Source organism: Salmo salar, chromosome 28, assembly GCF_965601325.2.
Source record: "Salmo salar chromosome 28, fSalSal1, whole genome shotgun sequence".
NCBI lineage: Eukaryota > Metazoa > Chordata > Actinopteri > Salmoniformes > Salmonidae > Salmo > Salmo salar.
Window position 1 is genome coordinate 14,155,732 of NC_138318.1, and position 16,422 is coordinate 14,172,153.

Below are 16,422 nucleotides of genomic sequence, written 5' to 3' on the forward strand. Positions count from 1 at the left end.
TAGTATTATTAATAAAAAAAATAGAAATGTAAAACATATTTTGAGATATGGCTGCGGACCCCTGCAGTACCTCCACGGACCTCTCCCAACTTTGAGAACCTCTGAAAGCTGACTGCTATCGCATTGGTGTCTATGGGTGTGCCATCCCCTTAAGCAGACAACGGTAAACGGCCTGATTGAACTATCTTCATTTATCCACCATCTTTGATGAAACTCACACTCGATCACTCGGTGCTCTTTTGAGCGTCCTGGATGAACCAAGAGCTGTGTTGTTTTTCCTAACTGGCTGTCTGGCACAGGAAAAATGGTAGCTAGCTAGCATTCTGTGGAAATTTGACTAACGTACGACTGAGATTATCTGATCGAAATAATGAATTTACTACCATCAAACGCACATGGGAACGGACTACTGTACGCGGGATTCAACCAGGATCATGGTGAGAAATTGTCTCTTCATCGAAATCTTCTTTGGTTGCCAGTTCTGTCGACGATGCCATCCTAACGATGTTTTGAGGCCGGGCTGTAATGCTGCATTCATAACCAAGTGGGAAGGTGGTAATTACCAGTTGTGACGTCGTAAAGCAAGTTAGATCTACTTTAAAAAAATGTAACCTTTATTTAACTAATTTCAGTTAGCTTTACATTCCAGCTCAGGATTCATCCATACTACGACGGTGGATATTGCACCTCCGCCTGCCGCTAACTCTAGCAGGCTTGTAACTGCCTGTACATGCCGAACTCTTCATTGAGACAATGCTAAAATATCAATTCTTGGGTGAGTCAGTGCCACATTTTCATTTGTGCCTAAATACAAATGAAAGAAAAGTTATCTTGCAAGTTCAGCAGGCTATGGTGTGAAATAGGCATTTAGAAGCACTGTCTTTATTTTATTACTTATCGCTGGTGCCATCTTTGTATTTAGTATGATCCCCATTAGTTGCTGCCAAGGCAAAAACTATATTTAATGATGATGCAATCTTTGCAAGAGGGAGGGAATCTGATTTAATTGCTCCTCAACTCACAGCTCTGTCATTTCATTCAGGGTAAGTGGAGTTAGCAATGAGTTAGCCTGCCCTGGAGCAGGTTTGTTTACCTGGCTAAAAGGTGAGCCACTTTCTTATGGCCGGGTATCACGAGTTGAACTCAGTTGACCAAAGTTACCTCGCCAGCTCCTCAAACCTGCTTCTTGGATAACCCTCTGTTGGATGCATTCAAGTGCTTTGACTCATTAATAAACTCAGATTTGCTAATGGCCAACAATCTGTGTCAACCATCAACTAAAAGTACAGCTGTCATGCTTGTAAACGTATTATATGCTCATAAAACGTATTAATATATTGCTTTTTATAAATAATGTTTGATTTAACCTGCCAAAAATTCTGTTCTCAAGGTAATTTCCTGACAATGTAAAGTCAGCATGTGGAGCTCAGGGATGATTGACGAGTTTCCCACTAGTAATTACCAGTAGGAGGGGCGTTCAATTTGGGGTGTCAGTCGTATGTGGTAAATACCAACTTCCCACTTGGTTATGAACGCAGCATTACACCCAGCCTAAGCTAGTTTGCTAGTTAGTTATGTCTAGCTAACGTTAGCAATATTCAGTTGTTGTAAAATACAAGTGATTGGATTGTCATTTGAGCAAACTAAATGGTATTACATGTAACTCTGATCTTTAATCATATTAAGAGCTAAATATCATGGATATGTTGGGCTCTCACGTTTTAGATTTTAATAATACGCTAGCATCAGCTAACAACGAAACGTTAGCTAGCCGGAAATACAGCTGTGGGGGGTTCTACTGTTCCACAAGATAGCGCTAATGTTGTGGCTAACGTCAAATAAACACCTATTCATTTACAGTTACAGTAGCTATATGCTTGCAGGGTTGTAACATTTTATAATTTTTTATCTCTATCGTTAGCTAGCTAGCTAATTTAGCTACATATTTAACGTTATATGGAACAAATCATGGTTATTTCAAATCTAGAACTGCCCCCTTTATCTGTGGTTAGAACTTTAGTTTGACAACTGCTAAGATACTACTAAATAGATTACTGTACTTGACAAGCTAGCTCAAGCTGTGAGTATGATGATCCATTGTTTAGTTAGTGAGTGTAGCCCTTGACTTGGCAGGGGAAAGACGAATTATGTTTTACACATCAAACTTGGTCAAGTGTACCACATACCTTCCTTTTTAAACTCATAACATATAAATCATTTAAAAAATAATTTTAGATGCAGAATCAGATAGTACAATTTCATATCAGTCTAGGCAGACAGACATGTGACAGGTACAAGCTTGGTACCAGTGCGTGTGGGTCGGGTGTGGGAGTGGGTGGGTGGCCCTAGTCAGCTTTTCTTCACTGAGCAGTGAATGAATGGGTCTCCCTCCAAACAAAGCAATGACTGTTAGCTAATATTCAAACACTGCTCAATGTTCACTGTGTGCGCATTCCTCGCAGGCAACTTCAGGTTACTGGAGTAGTAGGACATGCTCCAAATCTGATAGGAAAGAGAGAACCTGACTAGAAGCATAGACTGTCCATAGTTTATCTCCCTCATAATCATGATGTCTTTGAAGATGGATAAATATTGTGGTTATTCATTCACTGTGAATTTGGACCTAGCTTTGATCAGGGTTGTTTTAACCACTGGTATTGTCTGTCTGTCTGCTCCTTCCAGGATGCTTTGCTTGCGGAATGGAGAATGGGTTTAGAGTGTACAACACAGATCCACTCAAAGAGAAAGAAAAACAAGGTAAATATATGTAAAAAAGAATGACTGTACAGCAAATATGAAACATAACATCATAATTAGAAGTGTATCAAACATATCCTTTTTGATAATCATGATTCATCATAATGTGCCCCTTTTCACGGTTTACTGTTAATCAAAAGTTATTGTGTAGCCATTTTGTTGATATGTAAATAAACTAAATGGGTCACTAGCATTGCTTGCAGTAAATCGAGGCCATTCTGCTGCACACAGGGACACAGCATTGTGACAGCGAGAGCCAAGGTACCTCCTTCCTGCTCCTGCTGTGTGTGAGATGAGATGGATCTGTCTGTCTGTGGCTGGGTTGGTGCTCTGGTTGGATGAGGAAGTTAATCATTCCGCCACTGAGCCCTGCACATGTGACTCCTCACATGACCTGTCCAAAGTCACAATAGGAAATGGCTTACTGTACTGTCTTTAGTACTGTAGGGAAAGGATTAGCCTATAGTATAGGCCAGGGAGGGCCTAACCTGGTTCTGGAGGGTTGCTGCAGGGTGTGCAGGCTTTTGTTGATATGGGTCTAAATAACACCAGGACTACAGTCATTTTTATTACAGTGATGCATCATGCATGCTGGAAAGGTTTGCTTTAATATGCAGATGGAGTGAGGAGTTGTTTGCTATTTAGTAAAACGTTGAGCTATTAAAACTATTTCAATTCTCCTTATCAGGGACGGCTCTTTCTAGTAACATTTATAGATCTTATTGGAATAATGGTTTGGATAATTGTGGTGGTTTTTGAGGCGACACCCTTGATTCTCATTGGCTCAGTTTACTCGCCACCCACCAGATTGACAGCTTAATGGCCAATGAGGTGATTGTATGTGTCTTCCAGAGTTCATGGAGGGCGGGGTCGGGCATGTGGAGATGCTGTTCAGGTGTAACTACCTAGCGCTGGTTGGAGGAGGGAAAAAGCCCAAATACCCACCTAACAAAGGTATGGTGGTTACTCTGTGTGTCTGGTGCTTGTGTTGAACTTTCCGTGACATATGTAATATGAGCATTAGAAATAAGATATTTTGGAACCCCCAAAATGATCTCCTAGTGGTAGACTTTTCCATCACGTTGACCTTATCTTGTTATTTCCTTACATTGGTCTGGCACTAGAGACAAACGTCATCATGTCATGTTGGTCTTGTCGGTTGTAATTCTCACCATGTCCTCTGATGCTTTCCTCTAGTGATGATCTGGGATGACCTGAAGAAAAAGACGGTTATAGAAATTGAGTTCTCCACTGAAGTCAAAGCAGTGAAGCTTCGAAGGGACAGGTACGAACACTTCCCACCCCTTTTCTTCCCTTAATGTGTCTCTATCAGCAGTGTTGCGTGCCAGTACAAATGAAGTAAGAAGTTAGTACCACTTTAACTCCCCCTCGAAGCATTTACGACCAACCAGGAATGCAATCATTGTGTTTCACACTGCCGGGATTGATTTCATCATCAATGGCTGCTCCTTCAGGAGAATTTTGACACAATGACACAGCAATCTGGTTGGAAGTAGTGTAGTGCACTGTATAGGGAACAGTGGTGTAAAAATACATTAAAGTACTACTTATGTCGTTTTTGGGGGTATCTATACTTTACTTTACTATTTATATTTTTGCCTACTTTTACTCCACTACATTCCTAAGGAAAATAATGTACTTTTTACTCCTTACATTTTCCCTGACACCCAAAAGTACTACTTACATTTTGAATGCTTAGCAGGACAGGAAATTGTCTAATTCACACATTTATCAAGAGAACATCCCTGGTCATCCCTACTACCTCTGATCTGGCAGACTCACTAAACATAATATAACGAATGCGAAATTATTTATACTTTTACTTTTAATAAAGTATATTTCAGCGATTACATTTACTTTTAATACTTACAGTTGAAGTCGGAAGTTTACATACACTTAGGTTGGAGTCATTAAAACTAGTTTTTCAACCACTCCACAAATGTCTTGTTTTAACAAACTATAGTTTTGGCAAGTCGGTTAGGACTTCTACTTTGTGCATGACAAGTAATTCTCCAACAATTGTTTACAGACAGATTATTACACTTATAATTCACTGTATCACAATTCCAGTGGATCAGAAGTTTACATACACTAAGTTGACTGTGCCTTTAAACAGCTTGGAAAATTCCAGAAAATGATTGCATGGCTTTAGAAGCTTCTGATAGGCTAATTGACATAATTTGAGTCAATTGGAGGTGTACCTGTGGTTGTATTTCAAGGCCTACCTTCAAACTCAGTGCCTCTTTGCTTAACATCATGGCAAAATCAAAAGAAATCAGCCAAGACCTCAGAAGAAAAATTGTAGACCTCCACAAGTCTGGTTCATCCTTACTTTTACTGAAGTATGACAATTGGGTACTTTTTCCACCACTGATAGGGAATAGGATATCATATGAGATTTAGCCTAAGTTACATCACAGAGAGGGTGGAAGATGGTACGAGTACAGTAATAACTGGCTGTGATTGCACTCCCTCTTCTTACAACCTGACGAGACTGGGAACACGCGTGCACCCTCACGCGCATGTTGATTTTGTCCATCCACACCAGATACGATCAGGACACACAGGTTGAAATATCGAAACTAACTCTGAACCAACTATATTAATTTGGGGACAGGTCGAAACGTAATTTAGCTAGCTAGCTTGCTGTTGCTAGATAATTTGTCCTGGGATATAAACATTGGCTTGTTATTTTACCTGAAATGCACAAGGTCCTCTACTTTGACGATGAATCCACAAATAAAAGGGTAAACCGAGTTAGTTTCTAGTAATCTCTCCTCCTTCAGTCTTCTTCTTTTTTGGACTTTCGGTTGGCAACTAACTTTAAGGTGCATTACCACCACCAACTGGAGTGTGGACCACAGTTCATCTTTCAATCACCCACGTGGGTACATGCTCTTAAAAACCAATGAGGCGACAGGAGAGGCGGGACTTGCAAAAATAGAATCAAGTTCTATTTTAGAGCCTAGCTACGCAGACGCTCGTTGGCGCGAGCGAGCAGTTTGGATTAAATGATTGTGTACATTTATTTTGCAGCGCTCGCGCACTTAACGTGAGCGGTGTGGTCAGCATGTTAGGCACAGAACCTGTTAGACTGGCAGTAATTGCATAGTACTGTATCGTTTCCAACCAGTTACTATGTCATAATCCAGTAATGGTATACATTATAGCTCCTTGGTGCATTGAGATGGCTGAATTATCGGACTACTCAGGAATTGCCTGAACAGCAATGACTGTTAAGATGTTCACCTTTTTAGGTAACATTAAAGGGAATGTTAGACGGTAATATGTTGGCGTCAGGAGTAGTGAAATGTTTTCTTACCAATGTTTCCCCATTAGATTGCTGTATGTTAGTGGGCCAGATCTCTCCCATTTCTCAGTCTTGAGCCTAATGTCTGCATCTCTCTGATGTCCTCAGGATCGTGGTGGTCCTGGACTCTATGATCAAAGTGTTCACGTTCACCCACAACCCTCATCAGCTGCATGTGTTTGAGACCTGCTATAACCCCAAAGGTCAGTACTACTACACAGACAGTCCAGCTACTGTCTACTGCAGCTCTCAGATTCCTAACCAGCCTGCTAGATGCATTCGACATGCCCATCATTTAAGTAAACAAACCATTTTCACAAGAATGCTAAATGGTTGTAATGTGTCCTAGCTTCTCTCTCTCTCTCCCCCTTTCTCTACGCTAAATATATTGGACACGCTCATAATTGATGTAAACACACAACCTTCACACGAGTGTTACATGGTTGTAATGTGTAGCCATCGACACGTTCTCTCTGTCTCTCTCTCTTGCTCTCCTCTCTCTTGCTCTCACTGTCTCTCTCATTCTCTCTCCATGACTGTATCCATAACTTCTCTCCCTCCTCCCCCAGGTCTGTGTGTACTGTGTCCCAACAGTAACAACTCTCTGCTGGCGTTCCCGGGGACCCACTCTGGGCACGTGCAGATTGTAGACCTTGCCAACACAGAGAAGCCTCCAGTGGACATCCCTGCCCACGAGGGGGCGCTGTGCTGCATCGCCCTCAACCTGCAGGGAACCAGGATAGCCACTGCCTCCGAGAAAGTATTACAACCCCTTTAGAACTACTCATCGGCTTAACCCTTTTAACACTACTCCTGGGCTTAGACAGTGCCTTAGGCTTTTTATATCTAGCATTGGTTGTCCTTGTTGCTTGTAGACTAGGGGTGACCAACTCCCAACGCTGTGTCTCGGTGCCTTTGTTTATTTCTCTCCAGGGGACCCTGATCAGAATATTTGACACCATGGCAGGCCACCTGATTCAGGAGTTGAGGCGAGGGTCACAGGCTGCTAACATCTACTGGTGAGAACAACCAACCTGGGCCTTTTCTTCATCTGAAGTTAGATGTGAGAAATGCTCTAAAGCCGGGTGGACACTACACGACTTTCTAAATCCTGACATTAAACAACCGTCTTTCCTTTTAGTGTTTTTGTGTTGCCAACATAGTGGTGGGCACGCTAAACCATGTGGTTTGGTCTTGAGGTTTCCCGCTACCGCGCTGTCTCGCAAAAACAATGATGTGGTTAGATTTAACGTAGCTACGAACTGTGGCTCAAAGCAGCCTCAAAAACGTTCAGTCAGACATTCACGCTTGCCATACAGAGTTGAAATATCTAGCTAACATTTTGAATTGAATAACATTGGTTGTGCACTTCAGAGCTGTAACGATTTGACACTTTGGCTTTGGTTAAAGGGGAGTACAAATGCATACTAGTAGTAGCCATCGCTCTGCTTGAGAGTCTACACATTCTGGGTGACTCAGTACTACGTAAATCATCTCAATGGCTTCTTCTCTGGTGAGCTCTCATTGGCTATTGCTGATCACCGTTCTCGAAACGTGTTGTTGCACATCACACTACAAGAGCTTTGGAGATTTTGTGCAGATAAAATCAAACATCTGCCCTCCGCCCAACGCATTACCGGGGGCAAACTACCCGCCCTTCAGGATACCTACACCACCCGATGTCACAGGAAGGCCAAAAAGATCATCAAGAACATCAACCACCCGAGCCACTGCCTGTTCACCCTGCTACCATCCAGAAGGTGAGGTCAGTACAGGTGCATCAAAGCAGTGACCGGGAGACTGAAAAACAGCTTCTATCTCAAGGCCATCAGACTGCTAAACAGTCATCACTAGCACATTAGAGGTTGCTGCCTATAGGCATAGACTAGGAATCACTGGACACTTTAAGGAATGGAACAATAGTCTATTAATAATGTTTACATATCTGGCATTACTCATCTCATATGTATATACTGTATTCTATACTATTCTACTGTATCTTAGTCCATTCCACTGACATCGCTCATCCATATGTATATAGTCTTAATTCATTCCTACTTAGATGTGTGTATTGGGTATATGTGTAATTTGTTAGTTATTACTTGTTAGATATTACTGCACTGTCGGAGCTAGAAACACAAGCAATTCGCTACACCTGCAATAACATCTGCTAATCACGTGTAAAATTTGATTTGACATGTTTGGAAATATAAGGACGTCTGAAACTGTTCAAAGACGAGGTCGGTAGCCCCCAGATTGTGTCTTTGACCCTCTCACATTAAACAAGCATCGGTGACGGTCGCGTGCCCCGAGTAGGCAACGACATGGGGATTTTGTCTCCGTTCTCAAACTTGTCTGGGACAGCTAAATCGTGGCCAAAATCGTGTAGTGTACACCCGGCTTAATGTTTACATTTTAGTCATTTAGCAGACGCTCTGATCCAGAGTGACTTACAGTTAGTGTACCTGTCTTAAGGTTGCTAGGTACGATAACTACATTAAGTAAGTAAGTTGCTGTTATAGTCCTGTTTGGTAACTTATTTCCCCTCTCCAGCATCAATTTCAACCAGGATGCAACCCTCATCTGTGTGTCTAGTGACCACGGTACAGTCCACATATTCGCTGCAGAGGATCCCAAGAGGAACAAACAGTCCAGGTCGGTCTGAGCCAAACATTTTAACCTTTCTCTGCACTGTCAACTTGATCTCTTAACCGAAGTCCAAATTCTGCAACATTGATCAAAAGTGTATGTAGTGCCTTGTTGCACGTGTGGTCAGAGATGAGTGCCAGTGGTGATGAAGCTCTTTTTGAGAGAGCTGTCTTATTGACTGTTCAAGGATATACACCCTGTTCTTTGGAGGAATAACTTCAAAGTGAGCACATTGTTTTTCAATGTTAATCTTTAAACCAGCCACCATTCCAAACCCATTCTCGAATCCTTACCAGTGCTTCCTGTAATTCCAAACCCATCCCTGAATCATTTGTTGTTTCCTTTTACTTTTAGCCTAGCCTCGGCCAGTTTCCTTCCCAAGTACTTCAGCTCCAAGTGGAGCTTCTCAAAGTTCCAGGTTCCATCAAACTCGCCGTGTGTGTGTGCCTTCGGAACAGAACCCAACTCTGTCATAGGTGAGTAATGTGTGTGTGTGTGCGAGGTAGTATCTCTCTGAGTACTTGTTTGTGTTGGCAGACCTCTGGAACAGAGCCCAGTGCAGTCATGCGCTATACATACTCCAGCTACTTCCTGCCCAGTGTTTATAGACAGATTCAGAGTGACATTTCTTCCATATTGACACATACAGTAGCAGACAAAAGTTTGGACCCCACCTACTCATTCCAGGGTTTTGCTTGATTTTTACTATTTTCTATGTTGTAGAATAGTAGTGAAGACATAAACTATGAAATAACATGTATGGAATCATGTAGTAACCAAAACAAGTGTTATACAAATCAAAATAGTTTATACATTTGAGATTCTTCAAAGTAGCCACCCTTTGCCTTGACAGTTTTTCACACTCTTTGCATTCTCTCAACCAGCTTCGTGAGGTAGTCACCTGGAATGCATTTTAATTAACAGGTGTGCATTGATTTGTGGAATTTCTTAATGCGTTTCAGCCAATCAGTTGTGTTGTGAGAAGGGTGTGGTGGTATACAGATGATGGCCCTATTTGGTAAAAGACCAAGTCCATATTATGGCAAGAACAGCTTAAATAAGCAAAGAGAAACGACAGTCCATCATTACTTTAAGACATGCACAGTCAATCCAGAAAATGTCAAGAACTTTGAAAGTTTCTTCAAGTGCTGTCGCAAAAACCATCAAGCGCTATGATGAAACTGGCTCTCATGAGGACCGCCACAGGAAAGGAAGAACCAGAGCTACCTCTGCTGCAGAGGATGAGTTCATTAGAGTTAACTGCACCTCAGATTGCAGCCCAAATAAATGCTTCAGAGTTCAAGTAACAGACACATCTCAACATCAACTGTTCAGAGGAGACTGTGTGAATCAGGCCTTCGTGATCGAATTGCTGCAAAGAAACCACTACTAAAGGACACCAATAAGAAGAAGAGACTTGCTTGGGCCAAGAAACATGAGCAATGGACATTAGACCGGTGGAAATCTGTCCTTTGGTCTGATGAGTCCAAATTTTAGATTTTTGGTTCCAACCGCTGTGTCTTTTGTGAGACGCAGAGTAGGTGAACAGATGATCTCTGCATGTGTGGTTCCCATCGTGAAGCATGGAGGAGGAGGTGTGGGAGTGCTTTGCTGGTGATACCATCAGTGATTTATTTAGAATTCAAGGCACACTTAACCAGCATGGCTACCACAGCATTCTGCAGCGATACGCCATCCCATCTGGTTTGCGCTTAGTGGGACTTTCAACTGTTTTTCGACAGGACAATGACCCAACACACCTCCAGGCTGTGTAAGGGCTATTTGACCAAGAAGGAGAGTGCTGGAGTGCTGCATCAGATGACCTGGCCTCCACAATCATCCAACCTCAACCCAATTGAGATGGTTTGGGATGAGTTGGACCGCAGAGTGAAGGAAAAGCAGCCAACAATTGCTCCGCATTTGTGGGAACTCCTTCAAGACTGTTGGAAAAGCATTCCAGGTGAAGCTGGTTGAGAGAATGCCAAGACTGTGCAAAGCTGTCATCAAGGCAAAGGGTGGCTATTTTGAAGTATCGAAAATATATATATTTTTGTTTAACACTTTTTTTGGTTACAACATGATTCCATATGTGTTATTTCATCGTTTTGATGTCTTCACTATTATTCTACAATGTAGAAAATAGTCAAATTAAAGAAAAGCCCTAGAATGAGTAGGTGTGTCCAAACTTTTGACAGGTACTGTATATTATTGTTGACTTGACACCACTTATTTGATTGTTTTTATTGTTGACACCCTTGACTCATTTTAAACTGAGCGGGAAACTGTGTTAAATTTATGGATACTTTTCTATAAAAAAAAAACGTTTTTCTTTGAGAATATAGCTGATGTATGGTCTCTTATTGTGACCTCTCTCTCTCCTCAGCCATTTGTGCCGATGGCAGCTACTACAAGTTCCTGTTCAATCAGAAGGGGGAGTGTTCCCGAGACGTCTACGCACAGTTCCTGGAGATGACAGACGAGAAGATCTGACCTTTCACCCTACCACCTCCTGCAAACGGACAGACGTGTACACGGCGGATGGGTTTATTTTCAGGAGCAGGAGGACGAGGGGGATGGACAGAAGGAGGAAAAGGAGGAGGAGATGATGTCTCTGCTCACCCAGTGCTGATGGACTCTACACGGTGGAGCGTCAGAAGGTGAGAGAGACACCATCTCGGGGAAACAACAGAGGAATGAAAGATGGACCGAGAGAAATCAGGACTGAGTGCCCTCTGACAAAACCTACTTAAAGACTCCCTGTACAACTAGACAACGACAGGGGGACGAGAACACTCTAACGGATGTCACCTGGGCCTCCTTGTCCTGCTAGTCCGAGGACGAAAGAGGGAGACTTGCTTTTTAAAGATGTCTTCTGTGAAATGTACGATGATCGGGCGGTTATTTTTTAAAGGTGTATAGCGTTGATTCTAATAGGTAGATGCATAGAAAACAAATCTTGTCAACTAACACCACCTAATCTAACTATAGGGAGTGCCTCTGAGCTGAATCGAGAGTGGAGTGTGTGTATATACTCACATATATACATACAGTGCATTCAGAAAGTTTTCAGACCCCTTCACTTTTTCTATATTTTGTTACGTTACAGCCTTATTCTAAAATGGATTAAATAAAAAATTTTCCCATATTATAATCTACACACAATACCCCATAATGACAAAGCGAAAACAGGTTTTTAGAAATACCTTATTTACATAAGTATTCAGACCCTTTGCTATGAGACTCAATTGAGCTCAGGTGCATGCTGGTTCCATTGATCATCCTTGAGCTGTTTCTACAACTTGATTGGAGTCCACCCGCGGTAAATTCAAATGATTTGACATGATTTGGATAGGCGCACACCTGTTTTGTATATTGTCCCACTTTTGAGGGTGCATGTCAGCGAAAACCAAGCCATGAGGTCGATGGAATTATTTGTAGAGCTCTGAGACAGGATTGTGTCGAGGCAGAGATCTGGGGAAGAGTACCAACACATTTCTGCTGCATTGAAGGTCCCAAGAACACAGTAGCCTCCATCATTCTTAAAAGGAATACGTTTGGAACCACCAAGACTCTTCCTAGTGCTGGCCGCCCGGACAGACTGAGCAATCGGGGGGAAAAGGGCCTTGGTCAGGGAGGTGACCAAGAACTCGATGGTCACTCTGATAGAGCTCCTCTGTGGAGATGGGAAAAACTTCCAGAAGGACAATCATCTCTGCAGCACTCCACCAATCAGGTCTTTATGGTAGAGTGGCCAGACGGAAGCCAATCTTCAATAAAAGGCACATGACAGCCCACTTGGAGTTTTTCTGGTCTGATGAAACCAAGATTGAACTCTTTGGTCTGAATGGCAAGTGTCACATCTGGATAGAACCAGGCACCATCCCTATGGTGAAGCATGGTGGTGGCAGCATCATGCTGTGGGGATGTTTTTACAGTGGCAGGGACAGGGAGACTAGTCAGGATAAAAGGAAAGATGAACTTAGCAAAGTACAGAGAGATCCTTGATGAAAACCTGCTCCAGAGCGCTCAAGACCTCAGACTGGGGAGAAGGTTCACCTTCCAACAGGACAACAACCCTAAGCACACAGCCAAGACAACACAGAATTGGCTTCGGGACAAGTCTCTGAATATCCTTGAGTGGCCCAGCCAGAGCTTGACTTGAACCTGATCAAACATCTCTGGATAGACCTGAAAATAGCTGTGCAGCGACGCTCCCCATCCAACCTGACAGAGCTTGAGAGGATCTGGAGAGAAGAATGGGAGAAACTCCCCAAATACAGTTGTGCCAAACCTGTAGCGTCATACCCAAGAAGACTCGAGGCTGTAATCGCTGCCAACAAAGTACTGAGTAAAGGGTCTGAATACTTACGTAAATGTGATATTTTGTTTTATTTTTAATACATTTGCAAAATGTGTGTAGATTGAGGGGGAAGGATTTAATCCATTTTAGAACAAAGCTGTAACGTAACAAAATGTGGAAAAAGTCAAGGGGTCTGAATACTTTTCAAATGCACTGTGTGTGTATATATACAAATTGCATGGGTGGGATTTCACAAGGTAAGGCCATTGAGTTGGTCAGATAACTTTGAAATAAATATTTATTTCAATCTTCGTACAGTTGAAGAATTGAGTCAGTTTAAAAGTTCCTATTTTTATAAGAACTTGATATTATAAGGCTTTCAGAGTATTTACGGTGGTTATCTGGTTAACCTCAGTGATTCCTCTTGGTGAAACACCACTCTGGTAGAGCTAGGTTTAGCTTTTACTCACTGTATAAACACAACGAATACGCCAGACTGAACATATGTAACCTACTGCATAGACTGTACAGAATAGAATACATTTTTTGATTAACAAGTGTTATTGTTTCACTCTTCCTGCCATTTTCATGTTGCTGTGTGTGTGTGTATGTATGTGCAATATTCTTTACAGTATGAGTCTCTACATGAGGATGAGGTGAATTAGTTACAACTCCTAATTAGTACCTATAAGCCGAACCAAAAACACTGATTTTGGGCTAGATTCAATCCGATTGCCCCTATTCGGCTATGAACCTTTTAAAAGCAAGATTTCCGTGTTCGCAGAGACTGCATTCACGGTAAATGCTTCATATATCGGCTCAATCGGAAATGAATGTCATTCACTCTATAATGCAGCTCTTCCGTGGTCCGTATTGAATCTAGGCCCAAGAACTTTGATTAGGATGAAAACTCAATGTAAAGCTCAAACTCAGAAACTTGATCAGTCTCCGATGAGATTTTGAGTAACGTACATCTTCTTAACGGATACTCACAGACAAGCTTAACTTGTTCACGTTTATCATATATCCGTTCATGAATTAATACAACCGTTTTCCCAGAGCCAAGCCTTCCCAAGTCGTTGTGTGAACTGATTGACTGTTCTGCCATGATCACAGTGAATAGAAAAATACAGTTTCCACCCCCTTTGCTTACACACAAAAAATGCTTTCAAGATTAATGCTCGATTCAGCCGACATCCGCATGGCGGTTGTTTTGGTGGTGTCGGAGGTGGGACTGCGTTAGAGCTGTCAAATCCACAAGCGTCTCCTGCCATTATACTTAACGTGGACATTAACATTGGCTGCATGGTTTAAAAGTTCTAACAGTGGAATGTAAAATACGCCTTGATTAGGATGATAGAAATGCTCATGATTTCGTTTTCAATTTGAGCGTGTATAGCCTACACTTTCCTGTTCTGAACTACGGTGAATGGAGCGGTGGGCTTCGTGACAATGATCGTAAGAGCAGCTGCTCAAAGTTTTTGACGGCTCCAACTCAGCTCCACCGTCAAAACATCTGCTATGCGGGTGTCTGCTATCGCAGGTTAACGCTTGATCTGATTGAATCTTAGGCCTAGATTCAATCTGAATTAAACCAAAACCCACCTTCTTTGTGACAATGTACACCCATTCCTTTCTGGTGAGGTTTAGTTGGCTGGTGTAGTTTGCCCATGAAGAGAGCTCTTCTGCTTGTTCACTATGGTCAGCTTAAGAACATTTCGAGCATAAATTCTGATCTACATGAGTTAAAAAAAAAATGTGGATCTACAAGCAGTATTAACTTTAGAACCCATCTTATGTTTGTCACAGCATCGGCTCAAGCTTATTGGGTCAAGTGTATGACCTTACAATGCAGTACTACACTTGTTTAGTGTATTTGTAATTTGTTCCGTTAAGATTTAACTTTGTACCAACGTACATTTCTCTGTGTTCAATGGGAACCACTCTGAATGCATTTAATTTGTTGCTTCCTGCTCTGATTGTGCAAGTGGAATTCACTCACTACATGATTGTAAAAATCCTGCATTTAAATTTGTGAATAAAACATCAGGTAGTGTAGGTGACTTAGTTTGGGGTAGTGTGTGATCTGTTTGTGTGTGAAGGTTACTTTAGAAGGAAACATGCTTGCTCCATAAACTCCAAGCCAGCTCTTATCCCTTTGTGTTTTTTTATTTCACTAGGCAAGTCAGCTAAGAACAAATTCTTATTTTCAATGACGGCCTACGAAATTCAAAAGGCACTGGCACATCTGAGCAATCTTATTGCAGGTGCATGGCAACAGTTGAAACAGGATGAAGGAAACCGCACACTGCTCTTGATAGTATCACTGATATTTAATCGGCCTTCGTCAGAGCTTTTGTGAATTTTCTGAAAACAGCACCTCTATGTAGACCTAGCCCCACACATGGAAAGGGTGGGGCTAGGTCTACATAGAGGTGCTGTTTTCACAAAAGCTCTGACGAAGGCCGTTAGGCCGATACGTAAGCTTATTAAATATCAGTGATATGAAATGTATGCATTCACTACTGTAAGTCGCTCTGGATAAAAGCGTCTGCTAAATTAATAAAATGTAAAATCAAGAGCAGTGTGCAGTTTCCTTTTTCCTTCATCCAATGACAGCCTATGAACAGTGGGTTAACTGCCTTGTTCAGGGGCAGAACGACAGAGTTTACCTTACCTCGGGGGATTCGATCTTGCAATCTTTCGGTTACTAGTCCAATGCTCTAACCACTAGGCTACCTGCCACCCCGTGTTTGCAGCTCTAAAGTAGTAGTAGTACTATAGTAAAGGATATGGTTTTCAGGCAGTTAAAATGTCAGCATATGGACATAAGTGGTCCAGTTGGTTCTGTTATCCATTACATGAGAGCTCCATGTGGGGGAAGTTTGTTGCCAGATCCAAATGGCTCCCTATACAGTGCACTACTCTAAACCAAGGCCATAGACTCTGGTCAAAAGTAGTGCCCTTTCAGATGCAGCCTTGTTTCATAGAGAAAGTGTTCTCCCCGTTTCCCCACACATCTGGCCCGCAGTAACTTCCTGGAACACTAAACTCCCAGGAATGCAGCTGCAGTGTCAAAGTGACTCAATCAACAGCACTGTCCTCCCTACTTCCCTAGAACTAGATTAGTATTCCCTAATCTCAACACCAGGCAGAGATGTCAACTATCTGCTTAGCAGCTGATCCTCTCCGGGGTTACAGAACATACCTTGGGCCCCTAAAGGACCACTGCATTAGGAGTTGAGGAAATAAGTTGCACCAATGTTACATGATGTTTCCAGCATTGTCAACCAGAGATGCCTTGCAAAAGGATGGTTAATCTCACTGTGGCTGGCTGGCTGCTGAAACTAACATCGTCCCCTCTTCAAGGCATCTCAGGTTGAAA

At 42.2% G+C, this 16,422-nt stretch overlaps 1 protein-coding gene across 6 annotated transcripts; it reads left to right on the plus strand.

The window, feature by feature from the left end:
• The first annotated feature begins 105 nt into the window (after positions 1–105).
• On the plus strand, positions 106–15,104 carry wdr45b (WD repeat domain 45B). 6 transcript variants are annotated; one of them, XM_045710392.2, is made up of 12 exons: positions 214–437; positions 650–775; positions 2,683–2,757; positions 2,989–3,040; positions 3,610–3,711; positions 3,955–4,042; positions 6,197–6,291; positions 6,658–6,848; positions 7,022–7,107; positions 8,642–8,743; positions 9,092–9,213; positions 11,121–15,104. In XM_045710392.2, exons 5-12 carry the CDS (start codon positions 3,615–3,617, stop codon positions 11,225–11,227), a joined length of 888 nt encoding a protein of 295 aa, XP_045566348.1. In that variant the 5' UTR covers positions 214–437; positions 650–775; positions 2,683–2,757; positions 2,989–3,040; positions 3,610–3,614; the 3' UTR covers positions 11,228–15,104. The 6 variants fall into 6 exon arrangements, with proteins under 6 accessions (XP_014034990.1, XP_014034991.1, XP_045566348.1 ...); XM_014179517.3 differs by having other exon boundaries at positions 2,989–3,018; XM_014179515.3 differs by lacking the exon at positions 650–775 and having other exon boundaries at positions 106–437; positions 2,989–3,018.
• Positions 15,105–16,422: the final 1,318 nt, after the last annotated feature.